The sequence below is a fragment of the Rhinolophus sinicus genome, chromosome 1 (genome assembly GCF_057876585.1).
Source record: "Rhinolophus sinicus isolate RSI-liver-muscle chromosome 1, RSI-T2T, whole genome shotgun sequence".
NCBI lineage: Eukaryota > Metazoa > Chordata > Mammalia > Chiroptera > Rhinolophidae > Rhinolophus > Rhinolophus sinicus.
The window spans coordinates 87504800-87525498 of NC_142501.1; the positions used below are offsets into that span (position 1 = coordinate 87504800).

Below are 20699 nucleotides of genomic sequence, written 5' to 3' on the forward strand. Positions count from 1 at the left end.
AATAAGTTTGAAGAAGTAGGCAGGGACTGGCTCCTGTAAGACCTGGGAGCCATTTGCATTTCATTCTAAAGAAGCCATTGAAGAATTTTAGGCAATGGAGTAACATGACCTGTTTTGTATTTTAAAGGATTACACTAGATGGAGACTAGATTGTAGGTTGAAACAGAGACCAGGAGGCTCTTGGAATAGATCGGGAGTGAGATGATGGGGGCTTGTACTGGACAGAGACCATGGAGATGGAAAAGATAGACTTAAGACTTTTGTTGGGTAATTCAACTGCGACTTTTCATGTATTAGATATGAGGAGTGATGGAAAGAGGAGTTGGTGATTGAAGGTGCTGTTTACCATGATGAGGAAGCCGAGAGAACAAAATTGAGGGAAGAAATGTCTGGATAACCATTTTACAGCAACTCTGAAAACTTGTGCTAGATTCCACTGGTTCTCAAAGGGGATGATGCCATTCATTTAGGGGGTATTTAGAAATGTGGGGGATGGAGCTTTTGCAGTAGTCAACTTGATGGGGGAGTACTGTGGCATTTTGGGCACAGGAGTTAGGGATGTTAAAAGTCCTGCATCAGGCAGTGAAGAAATGTCCCATCTAGAATGCCAGTGACTTCTTTGTGGAAAAACTAGTGGACTGAGTCTCTTTCAACTCTAAGAATCTAGGAAACTGCATTTTCCACACTATCAGCCATTCATACATTTTTGTGAATTATCTGAGTCAGGTTGTCTTTTCATAAGTCATTGACTGAAATTAGCCATAGTGTGGGGGATGGAGATTTAGATGGGAGATGGGGCATAAAGCAGGAAAAGGGAAAGATAAATCTTGGAGAGTGGGCTTTGGTGGTAGATAGGGAGGGCTTAGAGGCTGGAGGACACTGGAGCCCTTGGAAGGAGGAAAGCAGGTCGAAGAGCCAGTGAGAGGATGTGACGTATACATTTTGCCACTTTGTGTGTTTCCTGTGGCACTACTGCATGCTGCCAGATGCTTGCCTGGTGTAGACATGCCTGCCCAGTAGTGTCCCCAAACGTCCCTTCTCCGTTCCTCCTGCACACTTTGAACTTTTTCTTTCCATCATCTGAGCCCCAAATTAAATTTGTCCTTCAGATGATCAGAGAGATGGCATGAACGCAGTCAGAACCCGATCAATGCTGTGGGCTCTAGAAGGAAAAGAGGCAGGAGCCTTAATGACTAATGAAACCACTATCTAACTTGGGTGAATAATTGTTCTTTCTATCTCTCTACCTTGATAAAGATCATTTTCTAAATATTTTCACACATGATTTCATCTGTGCCTCCCAACAATGCTAACAGACAGGGCATGTATATTAGTGTGTCCATTTTACAGATTTCTTCATTGAGGACCAGGGATTTAATTTGCCCAAATCAAGCAGCCTGTAAGGGACAGGCAGGGGCCAGAACTTGGACATAGGGCTCCTATTGAGGTTTCTTAACTGCAGTAGAAAGTGATGAAGAAACTGCTTCAAAGTAAGTGTATACCTAAGGATAGCAGAATACAAAATTAGCTGCCCAAGAGGCATTTTTATCGGTGTGTAAGAAGTTCATGGGCACCCAGCTGGTATTTGTCCTGTCCTCATAAGGAAAAACCAAAATCAGAGTGTTTTTAATACCTTGGAGGTAGAAGACTTGACTCTTGCTGGGTCCCCAATACTTAAGGCCCTACTTTTGTGCACGTTTCCTCCAGCTGCTTCCATAATAGTTGCAGCATGGCTGTGAACACCCTGCATGAGCCTTGATGAATCAGGCCGTCTTTTGCATGGTAGTGGCAGGGTCACAGTGTTACTCCACTCTAGAGGGTGCCATTCACACCCTAGAATAGATGCCTGGAGCCCCCTGGAGTTGTGCAGTACACCCTGAAGGTGTTCACTGTCGACGGAAGATAGCATGAACGAGGTCAAGCTGTTTCCCTCATGATATGGCCACTACTCTCTGTACACTCATACACACACATGCACGTACGCATGTACACACACACACACACACACACCACCACCACCACCACCACCACCAGCGCTCACCCCTTCTCAGTAGTCTCAGGTCTACTTTGGTATATCAGGCCCAAGGCTCTCACTTTTTCAGTCCAAACATCATTTGAAACAAGGTACCTATTTCCTCAAACTGAAAAAAGTTTCTCTCTCAGAGCAGGCTGAAGTGTAGGCGTGACGTTACGGTGAGACATGGCAGGCAGCAGAAGCAGAATGACAACTCTGAGGGAACCAAGAAAGCCCAAAGGGAAGACAAGGTTTAGAGTAAAATCAAGATTGGATTTTGTCATGAAAGGCAGAACTGGCAAAAGCATCATTACAAGGCATTAACCTTGTTACACACAGACGAACAAGCAGAGGCTGGGATTCAGAAATAAATTACACATAATAAACTAGACAGAATAGGCTGAGAGCAACATTAACGATTATGCCCTAAGGGGAGAGAAGGGCAAGATAGAAAATAAACCAAAAAAGAGTAAGAATAATCTCTGGACACAGGGGGCCGACTGCACTATTCCCCCCTCCCTTTTTTTGCTTGGCTCCCTAGGTATTAACTTCACTTTTGTGAGGAGGTTTCTCTGGGGCCTGTCTTTCTTTTGTTTTCATTTGCTGAAATGAACATAAGAAAGCCATTCAAAGGGCTTTTTTCCCCCCCATTCATGGGGACCTGTCCATTTGTATGTGTTTCCAGCACAAAAGAATCCATTTCCATTCAGCCAGAGCAGCCCTTAGGGTTTACGTGAGGTCCAAGCCCGCTCTTTTCTGTTTTCTTCCAGGCTCACTGCTGTAATTGGCTACACAATCCTGACTCTGGCCAGCAGCCTCAAGGGTGAGACGAACAAGCACTTTTCCAGCTGCTGGTCCCTCATAACTGAGGAAGAGCTAGGGTCGAGTGCCAGGTCCAATGAGCCACGACTCTCATTTCTTGCACAGTGACTTGCTTTTGTTTGCAGGTGACAGAAAACCTAAATAAGAGCAGCTTAAACTATGACATCTATTGTTAACTTAGTAAAAAGTTTAAGAGTTGGAAGTCCGTGCTCAGTCTTCCAACTGTGCTCAGTTACAGTCTCAAGAACGGAGGGCCTTTTATCAGTGCCCAGCACCAATCTCAGCACGTTGATTTTCATCCTCTATCTTGAATGCCATGGAAACAAAATGGCTGCCACCATTCTGTGCATGATGGCCTCACACAGCTTATTTCAAAGGAGGACATGAGGGACGAGGGTAAATGGGCTTACCTTCAGAGCCTCCTCTTATCAAGGAGGAAGCTTATTCCCAGAAGCCCCTCAAGTGGACTTCTTGTATCTCACTGGCCAGAAATGGGCCACATGGCCACTGCTAGATTTGAGGGGTAGGAAAGCAAGTATCCAGCAATGGGGAATAAGATTACCGTTACGTTTGGACCAATCCTGGTTTGCCCAGGCTGGGGTTTATTGTTACCTGAACACAATTATGGTTTTTGTGGCAAAGAAGGTGGGCATACTGCCATGGGTGTGGCAGCAACAATTTGTGTTTTTAAATAAGGTAATGACAGCAAACATAGATTGCATGTTATTATGGGTTCGACACTGTTCTAAGCTCTACTGGGGCTCACATACTAACGCATTCAGTCCTCGGAATGACTCTATGGCATAAATACTGTTACGTCACTTCCATTGTTTAGAGGAGGAAACTAAGTCACAGCGAGGCTAAATAATGTGCTCCAAATTACTTAGCTAGAAAGTGGTAGTGCCAGGATTCAAATCCAGGTCTGGCTCAGTACCCTACACTGCTCCTATTAGACAGGGTGATAAAAAGTACTCCGAGTGGCACACAGTGAGTACATGTTACTAGCAATAATACCAGCTAACACTCATCGACATGTTATTATTACTACCCTCATTATTCTCATCTTCATATCTTCATAACCACCCTATTAATCAGGTTTCATTAGCCTTATTCACAACTGGGAAAGCAAGCTTCCAAAGGGTTAAATACATTGCCCCGCTCACCCAGCAGGTGAGAACCTAGTTCCAATAGGAACCTAACCCCTCTGACCCTTGATCCCAGGTGGTTTGTTCTATGCCTCCAGCTCTGCAGTTTGGGAACATTGATGTCATGGCTGTACCACTTACGTATGCCGTTGATCCAGGACTTCATTTGAAAACTGCAAGTACTGAGGAGCAGTCAATAGTCAGGGGAGGGCCCTAGAAAGGCTGCGGCCGTCATTTTGAAGCAATTTTCTCCTTGTTCCCTTTCAGCTTCTGGGCTGCCTTTTTGTTTGTTTCTTTCACAAACAGAATGTCTCAACCCACCTCAGCAAAGGCCACCTGTGACATCATGGTTCTTGGCTTATCGGAATAGCTATGGTTATTAAGCACCTACTGTATACCAGTCATGGGAGTCCACTGTCCCTCTTGGTCCTTGTGGAAGCATACGCAGCACTCCACAGCCATTTGTCTTTCTGTGTCATGGATGAAGGAGCATGTCGTCCTCTAGCCAAAGAGAGTGGGGTTAGAGAATTCCACATGCCCAGGCAGAGGTGCTGCCCAGTTCTCTGAGTTAACCTCTCCGTGCTGCTCAAATATTTAATAAAAGTTATAGGCATTGTTGGCCGATGTTAAGTTTGAACAATTCTGGTTTTATTTTAAAGCCAGATGTGGTTTTATTTTTGTAATTTAAAGGTCATCCAATTTTCCTTTTTCTGCTCCTAGTCATGAGGCATCCTTATCTAAACAGTGATCTATTGTTCTGATTCATAGACCCAGAGATTTTTTTTCTTAATTTTAATTTTAACAGGACAGTTCCTCATCTTCCCCAACTGCATGAAAAGTATCTTTTAACGGGGGGAAAAAATCTCTAATGGGCTTTCTAAAAATCTTCTTAAACTGAGTTCACTATGGCATATTTTATGTAAATAAGTCACTTTCTTCCTGGGTTATGACATCTTTTCCTTGAAAAGTGATCATGGCATTGGATAAATCCTTGCTAGCTTATCTCTCCCTCGCAGCGCAACTTCAACAAAGAAATATAGACAGCACTTTTAAAGGCTTCAGAAATCAATTTAGTCCACGGATCCATTCAGTGTAGATGTTAATGAAACTTGGTGGGTTAAAAATAATGAATATTTAATAAGACATAAATTGAAAGACATAAACACTGTTGGCAATATTATAATGAAGTTAATAAGTCTTAGCCTCCCCCTGCCCAGCTCCCCTCCTTCCAAAACGGGGTGACTTCAGGCGTTGTGGTTATGGGTACTGAAGTTTGCCAGCTCTCTCATTGGCTAAAACTTAAATGTGACTTTGAAAACCTTAATACAGTTGGGATCTGGGCTCTGGCAGATAAAGTGTGCTATCACACTGTGTTCAGTAGCTACAGACGGCAACGACTCTTTCTAGCTACATTATCTTCCAGAGATTTGTGTAACAAACTCAGTTTCCTGCCGTTGAAGGCAAGATGCAGCATGAAACACTTCATGCCTTTAAACAAGAAAGGGAGAGACATTTTGGTCAACACTCTGCTTTATTTAAAGGGGCTTTCGTTGAGGATCAGGAACAAGCATGTGATTATAAGTGCTCAAAGTCTCAGCCCATTTACCGTATTTTGCCTTGTGTAATGTGCACCTTTTTGCCCAATTTGTGAGGGAAAAATAAGGATGTGCATTATACATGGGTAGTACTAATTCTGTATCTACATAAATGTTTTTAATTATTTTATTTGTGCTTATGAGTTAAAAGTGTAACTCTAGAAATCAATAACGATATCCGTATGCAAAATAATACCCTGGAATACGATACTCGGTTTTGTTGAACTTAGGACGAACTTGCAAGGACGAAGAGTTCTGGGCCTTCTGTGATGTGTGAATATCGTGAATTTGTTAGCGGTACATAAAACTTCTTGTACTTTGTATCTGTTCTCGTGTTTTGTAATTATTTGTTACATACAATTTCTTATACCATAATATGTTAAAAAATGCTAAAATTCCTTTATAATACAAAAAACAAGTACCTAAATGTAAACAAATAAAAACTTGAATTAAAAAGTTAAAACGAAAGATTTTTTTTCCCCTAAAAGTTTGGGCTAAAAATGGGGGTGCACATTATACACGGGAGCGCATTATACACGGCAAAATACGGTAAATGCCTTCGGATGGGAGTTAGGCTTTTTCTTTCTTCTTGGAGAGCATCAGCACCAGGTCCAGCCCTCATGCTGTTTCTCTTTAGCTCTGAGGCTCTGTCTTTCCCACCGTCCACGACCATATCTTTTCCTCTTTACCCTCTGAATTAGTTACCCTGTCTTTGTGCTTCACATTGCATCCTTCTTCTAAATCCAGAATCCCTCCTCACTTCCATCACACCCAATAGGATGGTCTGCCTCACATTTTGGGAAATGGCTTGTTTAACATTGCCGAAGCCAATCCCTAGCTGAAACAATTTGCAGCAGGAGCCTGCAAACAGCCAACTGTAAGATTGTCTCCCTCCCAATTCAGCACTGGGCTTTCTCTTGGCAATAAAGTGGAGCTGGGTTTCATATATCAGCTGGGGGAGTGTTAAATGGATGGCTAGCTCACTGCTGGCAATCAATACATGTTAATACGTAGTAAACAAATGGCTTTCTATGGGCGAGGCAAGCATGGTGATTTTGCAGACAAAAAGGATAAAAGGTTGTTCCTGGGAATCTTGTCTAAGAAAATACATTTGGGGCTCAAGTAGGATCCTTCCCAGGTGGGCAGAAGTGACAGTTAATCATCATGAGAATGATCACTGTTAAAAATTATCTTTTTTTTATTTGTGCGTTTGTGTGCATGTTCAGAATGAAGATAAACCTGAAAAGGTCCAACCAATCGCATCATCTACCTTGATCCATTCCGACCTGACATCTGTTTATGGCACCGTCGTAATGAACAGGACAGTTTTATTCCTGGGGACTGGAGATGGCCAGTTACTTAAGGTTGGTTTTCTGTGCCTTCTTCAATGTCGATTTTAATAGTGATCCATTCTATGCTTTTTAATTTTTTATTTGTTATTTTTTTTGTTGTTGCTTCTGGGTTATATACAATACCACACCAACTGCTTTGTGAACTCCTCAGTGACCCCCAGAAATGGCCTGAAAGAAATTTCTAGAAATCTGTATTAACCTTCCTAGCCATGTAACAACGCACCCGCCACCTTGTTTCCCAGCATGAGCAAAGATATTTCCCCTTCCTGATTCATAAGGGTCTGGCCTCTACCCCATCCCTGACTCACCTCCCTAAGACATTTAACCTTTTGGTTCTCTCTCCTTTGTAATGGAAATGTGCAAAGCACCTGATTTCTCAGAACTTCAAAGAGATGAGAGATTATAGGACTTGAAAAGGGAAAAAAACAGGTGTTCCTCCTCTCCAGCCCACTTGCCACCCACAGAGGGGGTTTGTTTTCTGGCCTTTGTACCTACACACACCACAGAGAAGTTAGAAATCTGAAATCCTTTGACACTGCTCTTGACGTTTATCTCCGAGGCCTATATTTTCCACTGTATGGATGTACCACTGGTCAAGTTGAGATTTTTTATTCACATGGGGGAGGGGCAGTAGGAAGGAGGAGAACTTGTCTGAAATTAGACAGTGGTGATCTTCTGAATTTCATCAGCAAGCATTTATTGAACACCGGTGGCCTCCACCAACATTTGTGGTCAGGAACTGCGCTATTTCTGTTCCCTAGGCTGCTATCGCTTTGCCTCTCTGTAGCTAGTCGATTTACTGTCAGCTCAGTTTCTAAGTTGAACATTAGTAGATTTGTTTTCTCAACTGATCTCCCACTGATAACTAGCTGTGTGACTTTGGGTAAATCGCCTCACCTCTCTGAGACTCCATTTTCTCATCTGTAAAATGCGATTGTATGAGACAACCTGGAAAACCCCTTCCTCTGCTGATGGTCTCCAGTCCGTCTCCTGTGCACTTATCCCCCACTCTAACCAAACCTATTTGCTTACTGTTCTCCAATTGTGCATTGTGTAGTCCTGTCCCCACACCTTTGCTCACACTGCACCCGCTTCCTGGATTGCTTTCTTTCTTTTTCCTTTTCTCTGCTTTACTGAATCCTGTGTCTCTGTGCTTTGGCTCAGCTCAAACTCCACCTTATCTTTGAGGAGTCCTAAGCCTGTAGTGACCGCGTTTCCCCCTCATCTCCTGAAATACTCATTATCTGTAAATGTCTTGCTTTGATGCTTAACCTTTTCTCTTGTGTTTGTCTGGCCTTCCCAACTTGATTTTAACCTTCTTGAGAAGGAGGCCATGAATTCCCAACAGCCTGATACAGTGCTGAGTGCCTGGTAGGCATTTGATTTAATCTGTTTTTCTTTGGAGGAAACCCAGTAACATATGGGAGAGAGTTTGTTTGTATACACATTCTTTTAAAATATACATTGATCATCTTTCCTGTTGTGTGAGCTTTCCTTCCCGGAGAAAGGTGAACACCCATCAGTCATTCTACACAAGTTGCTTGGTGCTGTGAGGTGAAATTTGTAGCTACACCAACTTGGTCAGGCTGATTGGACCCCTACTCTGGCAGAAGTCCCCTTCAATCCTTACTGGGCCTCCTCATCAATTCCTTCTTCAGATTTGGGATATTTTTGATGAGTGTTTTGACAAGAACACTGTTTCCTCAAAGCTGAGCCAACCAAACTGTTACATGGTAAACTGGAGTTGAAGGAACACTGGGCTGTAAGTAGTTCCCCAAGGGAAGGCCTGGTTTCACCCCTCCTGTTTGTTCATCCCAGCAGTCTGTGTGCAGCTGGCCAGCTTTTAGAGGTGTAGTACCAGAGGGGTGGGACCGAGCCTCAGCTTCAAGCTGCTCAGGAGAAGTGGCTGACTGATGTCTCACTTTCCTTAGCATCAGTAAGGGATACCTCTTCAAAAGCCACATCTGTGGCCTTGTTTTCAGGGTTTGAATAACAAGGGTAGGTTAGTTTTTCTATTTGTTTGGTGACTGCTAACATTTGTACAGTACTTCCTATGTGCCAATCGCTCTGCATGTTCTAGCTAATTCAGTTCTCTCCATGACTCAGTGAAGTAGATGTACTGTTCCCATTTTACAGATGAGGGCACTGAGGTCCAGGGAAGCTGGATGATTTGCCCAAGGTCACACAGTGGCAGAGCAAGGATTTGAACCTGGAGTTACTTCAGAGACTGCACTAATATCCCTTATGACTTTAACCTCTGCCCCAAGCATAGGAACCACTCCCTGAGGGTTCTCTGGATGTGTGTGTTGGAGGGGAGCATGTTGATATAGGGGTCGATGGTGGGGGACCAGTGCTCCTGGGGTGGGCCAGAGCTCTTAGAGACTCAGAGAAGAATCCCAGCTTGAAAGGGAATACCTCACTGGCTCCATAACTTCTTGGGAATTAAGCCCCACCCCCAGTTGCCCTCAGGAAGGTTGCTTGTCTCAGAGGAGGTTGTGAGGGACGAATGTGAGGGAGGTGACGTGGTCCCTCGGGGCTCCCTAGGACAGCCCAGCAATTCTCAAGACTCTCCCACGTAGCTTGTGTGCAGATTCTTGGTTGTAGCCTGAGACACTACCCAGAGTGCTGAAACTCAGGACTTTGTAGATGATTTGGAAGACACAGATAATCCCCAAATCCCTTTATTTAAAAACTTCAAGCTTCTCTCTTGCCAGACTTGTCACCAGAACTGTTAGAAAAGCTGAACATTGATAGACACAAGCTTGGCTTCATACGCTGCGGAGTAGAGGTACTAATGAGCATCAAAAAACAAAACCCAACCCAAGGCGGCCAGCCAGCTGGGGAGGAGGAGAAGAAAGAGGCCTTGGATCAGCTGCAGCCTGACTCATCAGTTTCCCAGTGATCAAGAGTTGAGGCATTTTGATAGACGCCAGGCCCTGTAGTATATGCCTGGTTGGATGAGAGGCAGGAAGTAGCAAGTGGAGCCCAATTGCCGTTTTTACCGCCACGCATAAAAAAACCTGACTTACTATATCTCTGAAAATCTCACGGCGTTTTCATATAATTTTGTGCAAATATCATGTTATTTAAATAGTTTTTCATTGTAAAAGTAATATATGCTCATAGAAAAAGTTGCAAAGTAGCAGGGGATGAGGGGAGAGCAAAGAAAAATTACCTCTAGTTCTATTATGTAGAGGCAACTGCTCAGTGGTTTAGATTTCTTTTTTTTTATGTAGTTGAGGTCAGATTCTATCCAATTTTGTATCCTTTCTTTCTTCAGTTAATGAGGGAAAATGCTTGTTGAAAGTATTATGGCAAACCTTTTGTAAACAGTATCTTTAAATAGATGTATCATATTTTATTATGTGGAAACATTATTTTGAGCGTAAGCCTAGATAGTGAGTCATTTTTTAAAGTGTCTTTAAAGACATGCACTCTTCCCAGTAACCCAGCACTACCTCCAAAGGTAAGATTTTACCGCTAAGTGGAAAAACTAAAGAGTTGACAGTATGCTAATACCTGTTCTGCCCTCTTTCTCCTGCTTTATTCCTAAGTCCCTTTATAAGATTGTAGAAAAATGGAAGGAATTTAGAACTGAAAGCGTCCTTTGAGGGTATCTGATCTGCCCCCTTATTTTACTAACATGCTGTCCTAAGGGTTATAAGACAGGTTATGTGCAATCACTCCCCCCACCCCTTGCGTATTTCCTAATTTTACTTCCTTTGTGAACATGATTGCATTCTGTAATTTTTCAGTTGTTAGCATCTCCACTGAGACCAAAAAATATGATCTTACTGAACTCAGCTTTTGGGAATTCATGTCACACATGTTGCATAGCCAGGACACTGAAAAGTGTATGCGTTTTTATAAACACATGCTGAATCTTCCTCCAAATTGTGGTACAGCCTATCACATGGTTTGGATTCCTTTGAGTTGACTGTCGGGTACAGAAAATTGTCCTTATTTCAAGGGCAGAACTGAATATTTTGAGCTTTTCCATGTGGTAAAGTAAGTAATAACAGAATATGCATGAAATTTGAAATTTGTAACTTTACATATGCCCATTAACCTTTCTTGAAAGCGTAAAAGATAAGAAGGCAGCGGGTAAGGAATAGTAATAATAGCTAACATTTCTGAGTTTTTACAAGGTGCCAGGCATTAGAACCAGTGTCTGTGTGGGTTAAATCATTTAACCCTCATGAGACTATACTGTTACCATCCCATCTTTATAAATGAAAAAACCTAAGGCTCAGAGAAGTTAGGTGACTTGCTCAAGACGATTTGAACTGAAACAACTTGTCCCACAACCGAACTACATTGGTAATTAAAATGTAGTCTGTAGAGCTTGACAGAGTTGGTGGAACTAGTTTTTATTATTTTTTTTTCTAACACTGGAGTATCAGGGTTAATATTAAGATACCAGTATTTGAGGTTTCATGAGAAGGAACTATGTCTTCTGTAGTTTAAGTTTGTTCCTGTTTGGGGATAGACTTCTGTATTAGAAGAAGGAAGAGCCCTTTCTTCTTGGGGTTGCGGGTAGCTCATGGGAGCCTCTGAGCCCCGTTGGGGCCTCTGCTTTTCCTCAGTGGGTTCATTTAGAGAAAAATGTGTATTCAAGTTGATTTTGGGAGTGGGTCCTGTGATCGGAAGCTAGTGTTGGGTTTTTTCAACATCCCTAGGGATGAAGTAAGGTTCAGGGTGGAGGAAGCCACATCATGCCCTTTCCCCCTGTCCAGCAGAAAAGTACTGCTGCCCTCAACACTTTACTCCCACTAGTGGATTTCAGTTATCCAAACCACAGAGTGAAATTCATCTCAGTTCCAGAAAGTTCTTCCTGCATTCCAACAGTAGACGAACTGTGTAGCACCTGTAGAGCCTTTCTTGACTCTGGCTTTTAAAGTCTTCTAGTGAAAGAAAGAGAAAACAAAAATGATAAAATTTTATAAGGCCAAGCTCTACATGTGTATGCCCACAGAATTTCCCAATAAGAAAAAGGAGACCATTGGGAAACCAGGACAGGACCTGGGGCCGGAAGTGGGGGTGGGGTGAGGACGGCTGAGCTGAGGTAATGGACCAAAAAGTAAAAGCAGCAGACAGTGTCAAAACTTGGAAATGGGCTCCATGGTTGACTGTTTAGAACGTCAGTATGAAGCTATTTCAAGTGCATCCCCTTCGTACTCATTTCAGTTTGTGAGTTCACAGGGAATCCCCAATTTAGAACTATTACTCCCTTGTAATCCACAAATCTAGAACTTGTCGTTCAGACTGTATGCTTCTCTTACTACTTACAATAAAATAGGTAGATTGGAAACAAGAGAGGACTTTGCCTTAATCTTTATATTTCATCTTTATTGCTCCTAACTATGGAAACACGTTAAATGCTGTTGGATAATTACTTTGCTCTCTCTCTCTCTCTCTCTCTCTCTGTGTGTGTGTGTGTGTGTGTGTGTGTTTATGGGAAAAAAAATAAATTAAAAGATTTGCCTGTTTGCCCTTCAACTTGCTAGCCCTGCGGAGTGAGACATAAGGAAAGAAATTTGGCATAAAATATTTGAGCCTTTTGAACACCCATGGCTTTTCCATCTCATGGTAATATTAAAGAAAAAAAGAAATAGTCTTTTGTTTAATTCTCCCCCTTCATTTTCCTCACCATGCTATCCTTCCTGTGGGTGGTGTCGAACTTGTGATGCAGCTAAATGTATGGTGTGGAAGTGTCTCACCATACATTTCAGGACTGTAGTTGTTTTTTTCATTTGTTTGTTTTGTTTTCATTTTTGTATGCAACAAAAATCCCAAGGCTAGTTAATAGCCTACCACAAGGCTTTAGGAAGATGTCATCAGAAATAGTATGTTGACATGAGCTGAAATTCTCCATCGGGGAAAATTTGTTTTCTACACAGGCTTCAGCTGGAAAAATGCAAAGAGCCTTATAAAATCTTGAATGCTAATAGAGAGTTTTTTTTCATTTAATAAATGTTTATTGGGCACCTTTTATGTCCCAGACACTGTTCTGGGTGCTGAGGATACAAAAGTGAACAAAACAGACAGTGCTACTGCTCTTACGATAGGAAGAAAAAGACAGAAAACACGTAAATGGATTAATCAATGGTAAAGTAGTTTCAGGTAGTGGCAAGTGCTGTGAAGAACACAGTGGTGGCTAGAGAATGACAGTGGGTACAGTAGAAAGACGACCAGGGAAAGCTTCTCAGAGGAGGTGGCATTTGAGCCTTGAAGGAGGAAGGGGTATATCAGCATCTGCATGGCAGAGGCACAGGTTGATTTCAGATTAGATCTGTATTCAGGGCATATCCTGGAAGCAACACATAAAAATCCACAACAGATAAAAATCACTCGGAAGGAATGTGTGGGAATTGGATGAAGTTTCTCTTATGCAAAATTCAACCCATTTTGGGTTTCTGTGACTCATTATTACTTCCAGCAGCACTTCAGTGATCATGTTCTTTTTCCGAGGCTGCCCACCTGACTGAGCTGAGGAAGGAACATTTCCCTTGTTCCAGTCTTGCTGGCTTTCTTCTGTGTCGATGTTGATGTGAATTTTGCAGTTGGAAGATCCAAGTGTCCACTGGGGCCCCTGGGCTGGGCTGTGGGGAGAGGGGTGGGTGAGGTAGCAGGTGACATTAATAGGAATCTGAAGGAGAAAGAGGGCCATCTCTCTCCTGTCCTGTAGTCATCTGAGAGAGAGGACGACCGCAGAAACAGAGACCCCAGTGCCTCTGTGTAGCATGTTGGAGTCCCTTGTGACGAAAATGAAAATGTGTCGTTCTGTCCTCAGGGTTCTGGAGACCTTCTCTGTATAATGTAGCAAAGAGAAAAACAATTGAACCCGCTCTTCTTCAAACACTTTCTAAATTTAAATTGTATGCGTTTATTTTTTGAGATAATACACTGACATTGTTCAAAATGCAAAAGAACCAAGAGAATATACAGTGAGAGTCACACGTTTCTAACCTCTGGGGCAACCAATAATATTGGTTTCTCGGATCTCCTTCCAGAGATATCTTATGTACATCTGCAAGCAAAAGGGAAGATAGTCCTTCCCCTCTTTTATTAAACATATAACATATTAAACTTATATATACATGCATATGTACATACAATATATATGTATACAAATTTTACATATTTAATATTATATGTTAAACATAACATAAAGAGCTTTCTAATTACATTTATGGCTAAACAGTATTTCATCATTTGTACTATAGTTTACTTAACCTAGTCCCTGTGGTTGGACATTTAGGTTGTTTCAATCTTCTGTGTACAACACATGATGCTGCAATGAATAGCCACGGACATATACTCGTATTATTTCACATATATACGAGGGGCTGCAAGGCCTAAGGATGTGTGCGTTATAATTTTGATGGATAATGCCAAGTTACCTTCCAGAGAAGTCTCACTCCCACCATCAATGAAGCATAACAGTTTAACCCCAGAAGCTGTGGTTATCAGGACAAGCTTCAGTGTAGGCACTCTAGGTAGCTTGCTCAGGAAACTGGGTGATAAACCTTGGCACATAGTGCAATTTGGTAATTATTTTTTTTAATGCAAGAAAGAAAGATTTCCATGCCATAATTCAGAGCTCTAGACAGACTTCTGGCCACATCTCCAATGTATCTAGGAAACAAATCAAAGTTACCCCGAACTAGACCTTTCTAGTCCCTACCCATCTGCATCCCTGCTCTAAGAGTAAGTAAAATAAGTCCCAATGATAACTGCAGTGCAGCTCCTAACTCAGTTAAAATGGACAAGGAGTGGTGGTGTTTTGTAAATTTTTTTATTGAGGTATAATTGACATGTAACATTATATTAGTTTCAGATGTACAATATAATGATTCGATATTTGTATATATTGTGAAATGATTACTACAAGTCTAGTTAACATCCATCACTATACGTAGTTACACATTTCTTTCTTGTGACAAGAACATTTAAGATTTACTCTTAGCAACTTGCAAATATAGAGGGTGCCAAAAAATGTATACACATTTTACGAAAGGAAAAAGCTATTGAAATTGTAATACTCAATATATACCAATAACAAAAGATGAATACAAGTTACGTTTGACTTCTGCAATTATTAATACAAGAGGTGCTCAAAGTGGTTACCATCCACATAATTTTAATACAGTTTTTTCCTTTCTGAAAATGTGTACATATTTTTTTGGCACCTTCTTTATACAATACAGTATTATTAACTATAGCCACCATGTTGTAATTACTGTAAATAATGTTATTTACTTTTTTATTTTAAAGCAAATCCTAGACAGTATGTCATTATGCATCTCTAAAAAAAAGCTATGATCCTTTTCTTAAATGACTATAACCATAACACTATTATCTCAAGTAATTCTTCAGGGTTATCTAATACTGAGTCCATATAACAGCATTTTCCTGATCGGCTCAAAACTGTCTTTTTAAAATTGTTCTTGTTCAAATTGGTGTCTGACCAAGGCTCTCCAATCATTTTGGTTGTTGTGTTTCTCCTAATGTGGAGTGGCCGCCTTCTATGCAGCCACTGACCTCTTGAGGAAGGCACGCCTTTTGTTCAACACCATTGACCGAATGAGGAAACGGAGTCTGCTGCCCATGACTGTTTCACACTGTGGCACTGGCAGTTTGCTCTCTTATAGTGTTGCTTGGCTTGTTCCTCTGTGTCTCCTAATGCTAGATGGAAGTTAGCGCTACGGGCTTAATTCGATTCAGGTTCAGCTTTATGGGTGAGAACACGTCATAGATAGTTCTGCCCAGGGATGCTTCCAGCGTGAGGAATTTCTCAAGAGAAAGCTGGGCAGCAGCCTTTCTTTTCTTGTCTCACGTGAGAATATTTCTATAAATCTGTTTTTTTGTTTTTAATCAGCTTTCTGTTTCTTCTCCATACAACCACGTTTTAGAACTGGATCAACTCTTTGAATCTGAGCGCCGATAAAGAACAGGAATTAGAGATGGAAAGACAAGAGCCTGGCAAGTCCACACTTGGTCAGTGCTTGCTGGAGTCTCCCTTCACTCGGTTTTCTGGATGCCAGCATTGTACGATACAACTTTCCATGATGATGGAAATGCTCTATATCTGCACTCTCAGTATGGCAGCCACTGGCCACATGTGGCTGGTGCACACATGAAATGTGGCCGGTGTGACTGAGTGACTGACTTTTTAATTCATTAAAACTTAAATAGCCATATGTGGCCAGGGGCTACTGTATTGGATGGTGCAGCTATAAAGACATTTTAAAATGACTTGAGGCACAGATCTGTCCCACCTCCATTGGGATGTAACTGCTGTTCCTTTTTAAAAAGTCACGTTTAATGTAGTTAGTTGGTTAGGATCGACATTTACAGAGCTGCTACTGAATTGAGTGGGCAGTTCACAGGCTCTGAGCTAGGTGCACTGAATCCACGGGGCTTGACCCAGAACAGATGATGGAAGGAAGTCACCACCTCAGGACAAAGTCAGACTCGGGCTCAGGTCCTGGGAGAGGGTTCAGGTACAGGAAGATGCTCCGTGTGCCAAATTGACAAGGAGCTTTTGATTAAGTAGCAATATGTAATTACTATGTAATCAAAATCAGGATATATGGATGCAGGCATATTATTGGTCAGGAGATGCATGAATGTTGACTTTGTCCGAAAATAATCTCAGGTGCCAATTTTTTCTTTTAAAATCACGTTCCCAGTGTCACTGCTGTACCCAGTGGTAGAGATACAGATGTAGGTATTATATTTGGACATGTGCAAACTGACAAAATGTTGAACACCTTCACTTTTGAAGGCATTGTATTGGACAATGAGATAGGTACAAAGATGAGTAAGATGTGGTCCCCACCGAAAGGGAGCTTTTAAGCTAGTAATAGATTGTTATCTATTGAGTATTGGTTATGTGCTAAGCATCTTTTGTAATGTTCATTTGGTCCTTACAACAGCTGTATTTAAGGATGGCATTATTAGCCCTGTTTTAGAGATGAGTAAATTAAGGCCCCAGGAGGTTACGTTACAAGTTCAAAGCAGCCCAGCCACTTACAGGGTCGAGCCAGGATGCAAATGTGAGCCCAAGCTACCATTATATTTCTCTAGGATTATGGTGATAGGCTCCTAATGAGTCTTCTATCAATACTTCAAACCCTGCCCTCTTACCATATTACTCCTCTGCTCAAAACCCAATGGCTCCCTCTCTCTCACGTAGAGTAAGAGGCCAAAGCTTTACACCGGCCTCCCAGAACCTGTATTTCTCGCCCCATTACCTCGCTGCCCAGTCTTCTCTACTTTGTTTGCTCTGTTCAAACCATACTGGCTTCCTCTCATTGTAGGGCTTTTGTACCAGTGAGTTCCTCTTCTAAGAGCATGCTTTGTCCAGATATCTAAACGACTCCATCATCCACTGCAAGTCTGTAAATAAATGTCACCTTCTCGATGAGACCTACTCTGACCATGCATTCTCCATCTCCTTACCCTACTTTATTTTGACTTATATTGCCTTCTAATATATTTTATAATTTACATACTTTTTGTGAACTGTCTGCCGTCACTCCCCTGTGTGCACGTAGGGTGCGAATGTAACTTCTCTGAGGCAGGACTCCTTCCCCCAGCCCCGTTGTGTTCACTGCCATTTCCTAAATGCCTAGGACATGCCTGATGCACACTGCACATTCAGTAGATGTTCACTGACTAAAGATGAGTGAAACTTAGTTTTGTCCAATTTCAAAGCCACACTTATATTTTATATATGGGGGGGGGTGTAAAAAACTGTATACACATAGACACTTTGGTGAGCGTTTCTCAAGCAGTAGTTTGCCATCATCAGAAGTGTCTGGTTGCTGATGGTACCCACTTTGAGCACCTCTTGCAATTGCAGAAGTCCAATGTGACTTGCATTCACCTTTTGTTATTGGTATATATTGAGTATTACCATTTTAATAGTTTTTTTTTCCTTCTTAAAATGTGTATACATTTCTTTGGCACCCTCTGTACAAGTACATACTACTTGTTTAGGCCTGTGAAGTTGTCCTGGTTACTTTAAAATGCATGAATACACGTAGAATCATATGGGAGAATCAGAGTAACCCAGACAAATGTATGTTGAGCCGACTTCCGTTAGTTTGAAGACCACTCCTGGCACAGTACTGGCAAAGCTGTGTAGCTACATGAGGCTGCATAGTACTGGCCTCATGTAGCTTCTCACGAGGCCGGATCAGACGTGGTCAGGAACTGTGGACGAGCTTCTGAGCTTCCATGTTTGAGGATACTGCCCCATCACTGAGGGTGCTGTGTGTGTGTGTGTGTGTGTGTGTGTGTGTGTGTGAGAGAGAGAGAGAGAGAGAGAGAGAGAGAGAGAGAGAGAGAGAGAGAGACTTTGTCTCCTACAAAAGCAGAAATACTATGCTTGTTATTACCAACTTTGCTGAAGAGAAACATGAGAGGGTGATTGAGGAACATGGTGACTTAGCCAATATATGTAGTAAGAAAGGATGTGGTTTTAGAATTAAGCTGCAAGTTTTTGTCACTCTGCTATTCAAAATAGTTAACAGAAATTATATTTCTCTTTTTGGAAAAAAAAATAGGTTATTCTTGGTGAAAATTTGACTTCAAATTGTCCGGAGGTTATCTATGAAATTAAAGAAGAAACACCTGTTTTCCATAAACTCGTTCCTCATCCTGAGAAGAATATCTATATCTATCTAACAGCTGGAAAAGAGGTAGGTAGAAATACTAGTTATTGCTTCTGACTTATGAAAAAGAATGGTTTAATTGACGTCATTATCTAGTAGTAAAGCTTTTACATTGAACTACCAAGTTTCAAAACTGCTGCAGGCTTTGAGAAGACCTGCACTGGTTCACAGGCATGGAATTTAAAACCTTACTGTCATTAAGTGAGCAAGAAATATTACCTATTTAGACAATTTTATTATTGGCTATATATTTCCAATGCCAAGTTTTTCAGAGGATGGTGTGCTTGCAAATGGGCACATAATCAGCAAGGTAACTGAATTTACACATTTATTGTGTGGGCACTAAATGGTTAGATGCATTTATGAATATGCCCAATGGGATTGGCTTTGGGATTTGGGGTTAATATCAGGTCACAGTCTCATACACATTCATGAACCAGGAAATATACGGCATTTGCCCTCCCTCTCTTAATTTATCTGGCTGTTTTAGTTTTCCGTCTTGCTTCTGCTCACTGATATATAAAGGATACATTTTCTTCATTTTTACAAAGCGCTTTCATCAGGGAAAGGGGAAGGAAACTAATTTTTATTGAGTCCCTATGTACAAGTTACTCTTCTTCACATGGTCTCTCTAGACGAGAGGCATAGAGTTGTGTGCATATACATACATGTGTAAATAAACAATGTTAAAGAAATATGTGAATGTAATGCTGTAAATTTACCCTTGTTTTATAGATGAAGAGTCTGAGACTTGGAAAGGTTAAATAACTTGCTCAAGGATATATGTAGGTTAGGCCTTGTCAGAACTAGGACTTAAATTATGCCCTGATCTCTAAAGTCCATGATAAATGAGATCAAATCCCACATTTGTCAAAATTAAATAGGTCATTCTGGCACGGTGGTTTTGACCCATGACTATGGGAACATACAAAGTGCAAAGAAGATGATTGAAACCTACATAATTATATAAGGGAGGTAACCAATGCCATTGGCCCACCCCAATTTTTCATTCTTTTCCTCAATCGTCCTTAGGAGGATAGCAATGACTTCAGTCTCCATGTGCTGTTTGAGTCACAGAGTATGTGCAAGCACATTGTAATTTCTGGAATTCCTAAAAAGGCCATATTGCTCTTTGCGTATTGGAAAGTCCGTCATGTCCAAATCACCACGTTGAGATGGCCACTGGATCTCATCTACCTTTATAAACCAGCTCTTCACTCTAGAGAATCTTCTTGACCAGCCTTCTTCACCATTCAAACACTTTTTATTGTATTTCTTCCTCAGGGTTCCCGCAATTGAAATCTTTTTCTCTACTCAACAAACTGTATATATCAAGTAACACTTCCCATTCTCAGGCTTTATTTATCAAGGGCATCTCAGAACTGCCAGTCAGAGAACTGACTGTGCTACCACACAGAACTGATAAAATTCCAGCGCAAAGCAAAGACACTTGAAGTCTGGCTTAATCTGTGCATATTTTTCCATTCAGCTTTTTGAAACATTGCAAATAACTCCTAAATCCTCATTATTACCTTCCCTGGAACCCAAGACTGTGGGATGGGAACCACTGTGAGAGCCCCCAATAGTTGACGGGTCCTCACTTTCTGACAGTAAAAGAGTCTCTGGTCATTCAAAGCCTGAAGTCCTGAGGAGAGTTTTCAACTGGGTATCAAAGCTGGTTACTCTTGAATTCTTTAGTTAGGGTTAATTACTGTGAGAGATCCTATCTGTAAGACTCTGATTGAGCCAATATAACCCACAAGAGGCAAAAACCTAAGGAAGGTCCTTTCCTAGACTCTTGGGCAGATAGTAATGGCCAAACTAGCATACTCTGGTACACCCATAGGATGGTATAATATGTAGCCATTAAAAATAATCATATGGAGATATATGTATTGCTGTAGAATAATCACTATAATGTGTTGTTAAGTTGGAGAAGCAGGTCCAATGTAGTATTTATAGTGTCCTCTCTTATACAGAGTTATATGTTTGTGTGTTTAAGTATATTGTATGGTAATTCTCATAGAATGTTCTAGCGATTCATACTTCACTAAGTGTTCTGAGCACAAGTGCTCCTAGGAGCAGAT

At 41.4% G+C, this 20699-nt stretch overlaps 1 protein-coding gene across 3 annotated transcripts in view; it reads left to right on the forward strand.

Moving 5' to 3' along the window:
• The window catches only part of PLXNC1 (plexin C1), a 140965-nt gene that overhangs the window by 14277 nt on the left and 105989 nt on the right, over positions 1-20699 (forward strand). For 2 of the 3 annotated variants that reach the window (XM_019710302.3, XM_074325266.2), the window contains exons 2-3: positions 6803-6940; positions 18505-18639. In XM_019710302.3, the coding sequence (XP_019565861.3) occupies positions 6803-6940; positions 18505-18639 (273 nt within the window). The remainder of the gene's footprint in view (positions 1-6802; positions 6941-18504; positions 18640-20699) is intronic. The other variant, XM_074325267.2, reaches the window with a different exon arrangement.